This window comes from Serinus canaria, chromosome 21, assembly GCF_022539315.1.
Source record: "Serinus canaria isolate serCan28SL12 chromosome 21, serCan2020, whole genome shotgun sequence".
Taxonomy (NCBI): domain Eukaryota; kingdom Metazoa; phylum Chordata; class Aves; order Passeriformes; family Fringillidae; genus Serinus; species Serinus canaria.
The window spans coordinates 4,551,599-4,560,274 of record NC_066334.1 but is presented as its reverse complement, the minus strand read 5'-3'; the positions used below and the strand labels follow the sequence as shown (position 1 = coordinate 4,560,274).

General features: G+C 49.1%; 2 protein-coding genes across 3 annotated transcripts; one reads left to right on the top strand and one right to left on the bottom strand.

Moving 5' to 3' along the window:
* The first annotated feature begins 21 nt into the window (after positions 1–21).
* On the top strand, positions 22–4,044 carry DFFB (DNA fragmentation factor subunit beta). 2 transcript variants are annotated; one of them, XM_030232932.2, is made up of 8 exons: positions 22–203; positions 440–566; positions 646–834; positions 1,544–1,623; positions 1,776–1,949; positions 2,353–2,453; positions 2,927–3,182; positions 3,581–4,044. In XM_030232932.2, the coding sequence occupies exons 1-7, from the start codon at positions 90–92 to the stop codon at positions 3,141–3,143; spliced, it is 1,002 nt and encodes a 333-aa protein (XP_030088792.2). In that variant the 5' UTR covers positions 22–89; the 3' UTR covers positions 3,144–3,182; positions 3,581–4,044. The 2 variants fall into 2 exon arrangements, with proteins under 2 accessions (XP_030088792.2, XP_030088791.2); XM_030232931.2 differs by lacking the exon at positions 3,581–4,044 and having other exon boundaries at positions 23–203; positions 2,927–3,321.
* Positions 4,045–4,806: 762 nt separating this feature from the next.
* C21H1orf174 (chromosome 21 C1orf174 homolog) lies at positions 4,807–7,996 on the bottom strand. The gene is made up of 3 exons (XM_018920410.3): positions 7,682–7,996; positions 6,629–7,114; positions 4,807–5,886 (listed from the first exon to the last, which is right to left on the bottom strand). Exons 1-3 carry the CDS (start codon positions 7,979–7,981, stop codon positions 5,773–5,775), a joined length of 900 nt encoding a protein of 299 aa, XP_018775955.3. The 5' UTR covers positions 7,982–7,996; the 3' UTR covers positions 4,807–5,772.
* Positions 7,997–8,676: the final 680 nt, after the last annotated feature.

The window sequence follows — 8,676 nt, the reverse complement described above, 5'->3', positions numbered from 1 at the left end:
GGCGCCTGCGCGGGGCGGCCCCGGCCCCGGCCCCGGCCCCGACACCGACACCGGCCCCGGCCGGGGAGCGGCACCAGCCCGGCCCGGCCATGGCGGAGCCGCTGCGGCCCTTCCGCCTGCGCGGGTGCGGCAGCCCGCAGAAGTTCGGGGTGGCGGCCGGGAGCTTGCGCGGGTTGCTGAGGAAGGGCTGCCGGCTGCTGCAGGTGCGGGACGGGACGATACCAGGCTGGGATGCTGCTTACAGATGCGGGGCGGATCTGCCGATGCTGGACGGGACCGGGACTAGCGGGTGCCGCAGCTCCGGGCCGGGGCTGGAGCTGCCCGCCGAGACGCGTGCGGAGCTGCAGCCGCTGCGGTCGGGGCCGCCCGGAGCCGGGGTCTCACCCGCCCGGAGCAGGGATCCCCCCCGGAACCGGGGTCTCACCCGCCCGTGGGGCAGCTTCCCTTGGCAGGCAGCCGCCTCTGCCTCTACGAGGACGGCACGGAGCTGACCGAGAGCTACTTCCGAGCGCTGCCGCCGCAGACGGAGCTGGTGCTGCTGGGCCCCGGGGAGAGCTGGCAGGGCTGTGAGTGCAGGGCCGGGCGGGGGGCGCGGGGGCAGCGCCGGCAGCGGGGGCTCAGCCGGTGCCGCCTCACCTGCCCCAGGTGCCAGCGACATCGAGCGGCTCCTGGCCGCGTTCTGCAGCCAGCAGGGCGCTGTGGTGGAAGCTGCGCGGAGGCTGCTGACCGACGAGCGAGCTCCCCACAGGCAGAAGCTGCTGGCGGATCTCATCCACAACCTGAGTGAAAACATCCTGGCCGAGGACAAGGAAGACGACAAGAAATGGTTTGAAGGTGCGTTTGTTGCCGTAGGAAGCTGCTACGGGACTCCCGGGTCTTACTCTGCTCTGAAAAATCACTTCTGTCAGATTTGTTGCTTTTAAAGCAAAGTTTGGGAGCTCTTCTGGCTGGTGGAATTGGGTGCTGGGTCAGGGCTTTAGTTATCTCTTCCATTAGCACGTGTCTTTAGGTTTCTTTAAAGTACATGCACATTTACTATCTAAAGCTAAATGTGTTAGTAGATTAGTATCAAAGCTAAAATGTTTTTTTTTAAATGGCGTTCCCTACTGGTTTAATAAAGATAGCTCTGGAATGCATTTCCTCCATTAATATAAATCTGCATTTACGATGTTCTAATGATTTGCTAATAGTATATGGATAATTGCAACATCTCTGCCAGCTTCATGTTCTCTTTACAATCTACAAGTCTCCCTTCCCATTTCCAAGCTATTACTGCAGTTCTTCCCCATCAATTGCTTTCCTTTCACAATTTCTTGGTGTTCCACATATACAGAGTAACAAGAAACATAACAATACCAGCTCCTGCTCTCTCAGTAGATGCTCTTCAGCATCCTTTTAAGGGCTTAAGAGCAGGGTTTAAGAACCAGTAAAATAAAAATGGGAAATTAAAAAACCTGTGCAACCTGAGGTAGTGGAAAGCCAGCATGAACTCCCAGCTGGGCAGGAGCTGTGCTGAGGTACAAAATAATCTCATTCCCTCCAGGGCTGGAGTCTCGGTTCAAGAACAAATCCAGCTACCTGCGGCATAGCTGTGAGAGCAGAATGCGGGGCTACATGAGAGAGGTAAAAGTTTCTGTTGAAGTAACTTATGTCAAGCTGTAACAGTAATTCTGTAGCTGCAGGAATATAAAGTATTTCTACAGTTGTGACTGTAGAAAAGAGCCTCAGGCTGCCACAGGAACAGAGGAGTGATTGCTGGGTTTCCCCCCCTCTAGGTTACTGGTTTTATTTCAAATGTTCATCCTGCAGCACGAGATGCCTACAGAGGGATAATCGACCTGATGGCAGATAAACTGAAATCTGTGAAGTACAACGGGTGCTACTTTGACAGAAGGGAGGAGGAGGAGGCAGTACGCCTGTGCACTGCAGAGGGGTGGTTCTCCTGTCAGGTACCTGCAGCCTTCCTGAAGAATCACAGAACGGTTTGGGTGGGAAGGGACCTTAAAGATCATCTCATTCCACCCCTGCCATGGGCAGGGGCACATTCCACTAGCCCAGTTTGCTCCCAGCCCCCTCCAACCTGGCCTTAGACACTTCCAGGGATGGGGCAGCCACAGCTTCTCTGGGCAACCTGTGCCAGAGCCTCCCCACCCTCACAGTGAATTTCTTCTGTACACCTGACTTAAACTTCCCCTTTTATCAGTTTGATCCCATTCCTCCCTCAGCATCAGAGGAAGGAAACAGCTTCCTGGGTGTAGTGTTAGGCTGGGGGGGATGTGGGTGCAGGATGTCTCTGGTTCACTGGCATGTGGCAGGACCAGGTTGGGGTGACAAGTGTGACACCTTTCACAGGGACCATTTGACAGAGATGACTGCCCGTGTAAGCATTCCATCAACCCCTACAGCAACAGGGAAAGCAGGATCCTCTTCAGCACCTGGAATCTCGACCACATGTATGTACAAACTGTTAATCTAGACCTACCTGCTTTGTGGCCTTCAGCTTCACCAGAAAGGTTCAGCCTTAGTCCCTTTCCCCTGCTGTGCAGTCAGCTCTGCTGTGAATACGTGGTGAGAAAAGGTGCTGGGATGCTGCAGGTGCTGTGAGAAAACCTTGAAGACAGACGAGATGCTGCCTCTCATTAGCTGCTTTGCTTCTGTGCAGATTTTCTGTGTATGGAAGCAAACCCCTCCTCACTGCACTATCTGTGTGAATTCTCCTCTCCAGCAAAATCCCCTCTGAACCATATCAAATGTTGGTGTGAAGCAAACAAGATTTGCTAAACTAATTTCCTTGGGGGAAAAAAATTGTATGCCTAGTAATGGAGAAAGAATTCCAGTTCTGCCTGGCTCTGAAAGGAAGATGGAGGCTTGATTATTCTGAAAAAACTCCTGATGGCAATATTGTCTTCTCTTTTGTGTCCCCAAGAATTGAGAAGAAACGTGCTGTTGTCCCAGAACTGGCAGAAGCTGTCAAAACACGAGACGGGAGAGAAGTGAACTGGGAATACTTCTATCAGCTGCTGTTTACTCTGGATAATTTAAAACTCGTACATATTGCTTGCCATAAGAAAACCAATCATAACCTCAGCTGTGACAAAACCAGAATTTACAGAAAGAGGAAGCAAACCCATGAGATTTCCTAGTGCTGTCTCTGGAAGGGACCTGCTGCTTTTTTCAATCATGTCAGTCTGTTGTTTTTAAATAGCTCCAATTTCTTAAATAAGAACTATTTGAGAATCCCTGGCACAAAACTGGCTGGGTAACCCAACCAGAGCCTCACAAAGCACACTCCAATATCCCATTTAATTATCTTCTCCTGCCTTCCCACTCCTTACAAGCTTCCCTTAAATCAAGCTCAAATCAAGTGGGATAAAGGTACAAAATGAGCCAGAGGCTGACTCTGATTCTACCCTGCCATCTCAGGCCAGTGTTGGCCCAAAATTCACAGTACACAGAAATGAAACTTGGAGAAAACATTTTTTACAAACTAACCTGCAGGGGCTCATAAACTCCTATTCCTCTGGAGACTAAGCCAAACAAAGAGGGATTTAAGATCATGTTTTCTCTGTGCCTTTTGCAGGTAGCTTCAGGAATGCCAAAGGAGGTGATTCAGCAGCAGAGCTGCCACTTCACCTGTGCCAAACTCCTGCCCTCATCCCCACCTGCCCCTTTGCCATTGCTTCAGATGTGCATCTCCTAGAAAGAAGAGCAAGGCCATGAGATTTTTTTTTTTGCTTTTTCCATTTTTTTTGCCATCTTCCCTGCTGATTTCCCTCTCCTTTCTAACACTTTCTGCCTCCAGCTTGAGTTTCACTTGATGCACCACCAGAAAGGGCAGCTATAATGATCATGTTTACACTAATGTTTACTCACTGCCTTGGAGAATATTGCTTTGGTAAAACATTTCCTACCTCAGGCAACAAATCAGGAATAGTTCAATTTTTTACTTGAATTTTTTTTTTTAATACCAGCTGATAGCAACTGAACTTTTGGGATTGTCAATGTAAATCATGTGAACATTTTAAATAAAAAAATGCCCCCGCATCTGTGTGTGTGTGAGTACATGAAGGTTCATGAGACATTAATCAGGTGTGATAGAGCATGAAGGGAAATGTGTTTATGAATTGAGCACCAGCTACTTACTGCTCTGTAAATAACTAGAAATTCTATTTTCCCTCATATTGTTGGTCCTGGACCAGTTAGTGCCCATGAAATTGTGTGGAAATTATATTTCTGCCTGAGCCCCAAGTTACTGGGTTTTGGAAGCTTTGCTACGTAGAGTATTGATTTACTTTAAACAACAAACTCAGTCCCCTCCCAAACAGTGCAGTCTGAAAAGCAAGGAGGTGCATTTTTAACACAGGATTTCTAATTCCACTGCATGCAATTGATCCTTCCAGCTTCCCTTCCTGCATGGTTTGACACTGGGGAGGGCAGCACTGGCAGGATTCTGGTGACAAACCCAGTGTCACCTGTGTGGCACGTGTCTTCCAAACCAAAAATGCATTTTGCAAGGGAAATGAATGTCTGTGTGTGAAACTGTGTTTGCTAGAAAGAACCAGCAGCAAACACAGCACTGAAGGAATGCTGGGAGGAGCTGCTGCAACACAGAGCTGGGCTGGAACTATGAATATGCAATTAAAAAATCTGGATTTTTCCGTGTTACAGAATTAGAGTGAAAAGGAGCCAAAAAATATCTTTGACAGAAACAATGCATCAGCTGGAATGGAAATGGGAATGCATTACCCTGCCATGCATATGCAATTTGTTTGCCTTACAACTTTTGAATGTTTAACAAGCTCTAGCTGTAGAAATTAATATTTATTTAAACCATCTGCTGATAACATTTTCTCTCTATTTTTAGAAACATAGAAGGAGCTATAACAATAAATATATAGAAGCTTATTGCATAATCACACTTTCAAAGAAATATTCCCACAAACACTGGGTGAATTAACAGTTTCTGGAATTGGCTGAGGTTGCTCCTTTTTTTTTCTTAAACATGCAGAGGGGGCTGCCCCACAGCCTCAGCAATCTTCCCCTGTCCATCAAATCCAAGGGACGGTATTTGTTGTGTATCACCACCAAATCATTTGTTTCCAAAATCCCTGCTGGAAACCAACGAAGGACAACACTTAGAGCAGCAGGTGGAGGGAGGAGGCAGCACCACAGGGTGGGTGTTTGGGGAGCTGACGCGCAATGCAAGGGGGCTGAACTTGCAGAGATGAGCACACTGAATCCATTCTGACAGCCTGCATTTCATTTTGCCAGCAGAACTGCATTTTAGAGGTTTAATTGGTCCTGGGTTAGATGTAAACAACCCACACAAGGAAGACCTTTGACCTTCTTTGTACCAGGGAGTCAGTTTGCTTCTTTATTACCTGGATGCCACAGACATTTCAGAATTAAAAAGAACCTTGCTCCAGCATCATTTTCTTAACTATTTTGCAAAAAAAAGGTGTGAAACCAAATACTTTCTTAAGATAGAGGCTCAAATTTACAAAAAAGCCATAAGAACTTTCATATTCCCTGGGTTTTTTTCTTAAATATCAGTGGTAAAGTGCCCAATTATACTTTATTTCCAAACCACTGAAAATTCAGTATTTGCCCCAGATAATCACTGGAATACTGTATCTGCCAACTCCAGCAAAACAAACTCTCCCAGTTCTCTCCCTGAGAAAAGGCAAGCAGACACGTCATGTTACTGCCACAGCCACTGCCATGTGGTTACAAAGAGAAAGAAGAAGGGTTTAATTTGTTCACAGTCTGTTGTTAGACATCATCCTCTTCCTCCTCCTCTTCATCATCTTCCTTTGCAATGAAATGGAGCTTCCTGGCTTCTCGCCTGCTCCTCGTCACACTCGGGAGCACAACTTCTGGGAGGTGCTGGAGGGAAAAGATCAAATCAACAAGGAAAGTCTGTGGAGGCAGAACTCCTACCTCCACCAGCTCCCATCCTCCCTCAGCTGACACAGGAACCAACCCTCAGCTTGGCAGCAGTGGCACGAAGCTAAAGCTGTGGGGCTTTGAGGGGAGTCTGCCCAAAGCAGATCCATGGGCAGCCTCAGGGCTGGCATTCCTTCCACTGGTATGAGGAGGATTGGCAAAGGGTGAAGGGCTCCCTAAACAAATCCCCACTAAATACCACAAGAAACACCTAAAAGGTGGCAGCATCACTTGCCCCAAAGTTATGCTTGTTAAAGGGATTCAAATGTAAAGCTCTGGCCCTTGGGTCAGTTCAAAAGCTGAGGTAGACAGAAACCTGGAAACAACCCCAATGCAGCAGGGCTGGACTGGGTGATTTCTAAGATCCCTCCAACCCAAGGTGTTCTATTATTCTGCTAAGAATCAAAGACCAGCAAAAATCCATTTTGCCAACAATTATGTGTCTCCATAATGTAGTTATCAGTAAAAATACCTATCTCATGGAACTGGACTAAAAAGTATAAATAAGAAAGATTTTACACCTGAAGTTAATTTAGCTGGGCAAATAATTTCATCTCTGATGGAGACAGTTTTATCTGGGGTACAGGGCCCAATAATACTGGCCAAATTCACCAAGAGTTTTGAAGCAAATTTTAAGCAGACCAGGGCTGGGTCTAAAGCAGGAACAAACTCATCATCTCACCAGTTCAACATCTCCAAAGAAGCGGTGCACTGGCATGGGCTGGTTGCTGTCCTCATCCGAGAGGCCACTGCTGTGCTCCAGGAGCATCGGCCTCCGCGGGTGCTCTGCATCCTCCGAGGTGGCCCCGTCAAAGCTCCCACAGCTGCTCTCCTCTTCACTGAACACGTGATAGTGGTGCAGATATCCACCCATTTTTAATGGGGCGCTGCTGGATTTCACTGTGTGTGTCTCCAGAGAAACACCATGCTCCTTCTCCTGCTTCCCTTCATCAGTCTCTGGAATGCTTTCATCTTTTTCCTCTTGGATTACACTGCTGTCTCTTGGATCTTCTGAACCTCCATCCTCATCAGATGTTTTAGGTGTTTCCCCCAGAGTAGCAAGGTTTCCACTTTCACATGTGAGTCCCTCTAGCTCTGATTTTAGATTGCTTTCTTCATATTTCATCCTCTTTGCAGGTTGTCCTTCAGCAGCTCCATGTGATGAACGCTGTTAGAAAAAAAAAAGACAAGATCGTAAAGCTCACTTGAAATAAAGAAGAATAAAATCACCTCCTCTCTTTACTTGCAAAGGAACAGAAGGGCTCCATCACAAAAGTGGCATTTTGATCCAAACCTTCTAAGACAAGTAATTAGTATAAAGTACATGTAAAGAGAGGAAAAGAGGAGCAGACAGCTTACATAAACCACAATGTACAGTCCATCACCAGCAAGAAAAAAACACTTGGCTCAGAGAATAAACTAGCACCGTAAGAGGTCAATCACCATGTTCTTATTTTTCTTAAGGATGATGCTAATGGGAATTACTGTGCCAGGCCCGTCAGCACCCAGCACGGCAAGCGGCTAAATCTGCTCTGTATTTCTGCAGCGGCACAAACAACGTCGTGGGAGGAGAGGAAACGGCAATAAATTTACTTCAATTATCCTGATAATTCCCACATGATGATGCTCAGATTGTAGCTGTTAATAATCACCTGCGATCCCCCCCCCGCTCTGTGACCGCTCAGCCCCGCGGCCTTTCCCTTCCACACCATCCCACCCGGCCCCGTCCTCCTACCGGGCTCGCCGTGTCGGCTGTTTCCCCCGCGGGCTGTGCGGGGTCGGCTGCCGGGGCCACCTCCGCGGAGCTCCGGGCCCGCTGTCGTGGCCGTGGCCGGGCCGGGCGAGCGGGGCCGCGGGTGTCCGAGCGCCTCCGACCCCGCGCCGCGCCGCCCGCCGCCATCTTGGGCCGCGCGCAGGCCCGCGCTCGCCATCTTGTGGAGCTCCGTTCAGGAACCCCGGGGCGAGCGCGGGCTCCGGGCACCGAGCAAAGGGCTCCGGGCACCGACAAAGGACTCCGGGCGAAGGGCAGCCTCATCCCACCAATTGAGGGCGGGGAGCCACGGCCCTCGCACGCCGACCCCCTCACACACAGCAGCCCCTCACATGCCACAGCCCGTCACACACAGCAGCCCCTCGCTTCCGCCACAGACAGCATCACCTTAACGGAACCTTTGGCAAAGAGAGCACAAAGCAGGTCGTCACAGGTCACACAATGGGGTGGGTTGGAAGCGACCTTGAAGATCACCAAGTCCCACTGCCTGCCATGGCAGGGACCTTCCACTATCCCAGATGCTCCAAGACCCATGCAGCCTGGCCTTGAGCATTTCCAGGGATAGGGCAGCCACAGCTTCTCTGGGCAACCTGTGCCAGGGCTTCACCACCCTCACGGCCAAGAATTTCTTCCTAATATCGAATCTAAACCTATTCTCTATCAGTTTAAACCCATTCCTCCTTGTCCTGTCACTACATGGTTTGGTAAATAGTCTTGCCTCATCTTACCTATGAGTTTCCTTCAAGTATTGGAAGGCTGCAATTGCAGTTTCTGAAGGACCTCCCTCCCAGCTGCTTGGGGAAAAACCCAGCCCCATCCTGCCTGGGAGCTATGTAGCTTATAAACATTTGAAATCATTTGCTTCCCATTGTGTCTCACTCTGGAGCAGCACTCGCTCCCATTCAAGACGTGGTCGAAGAGTTATTATTCAGATGTTCTTCTCTCTGCTTTCCACAGCC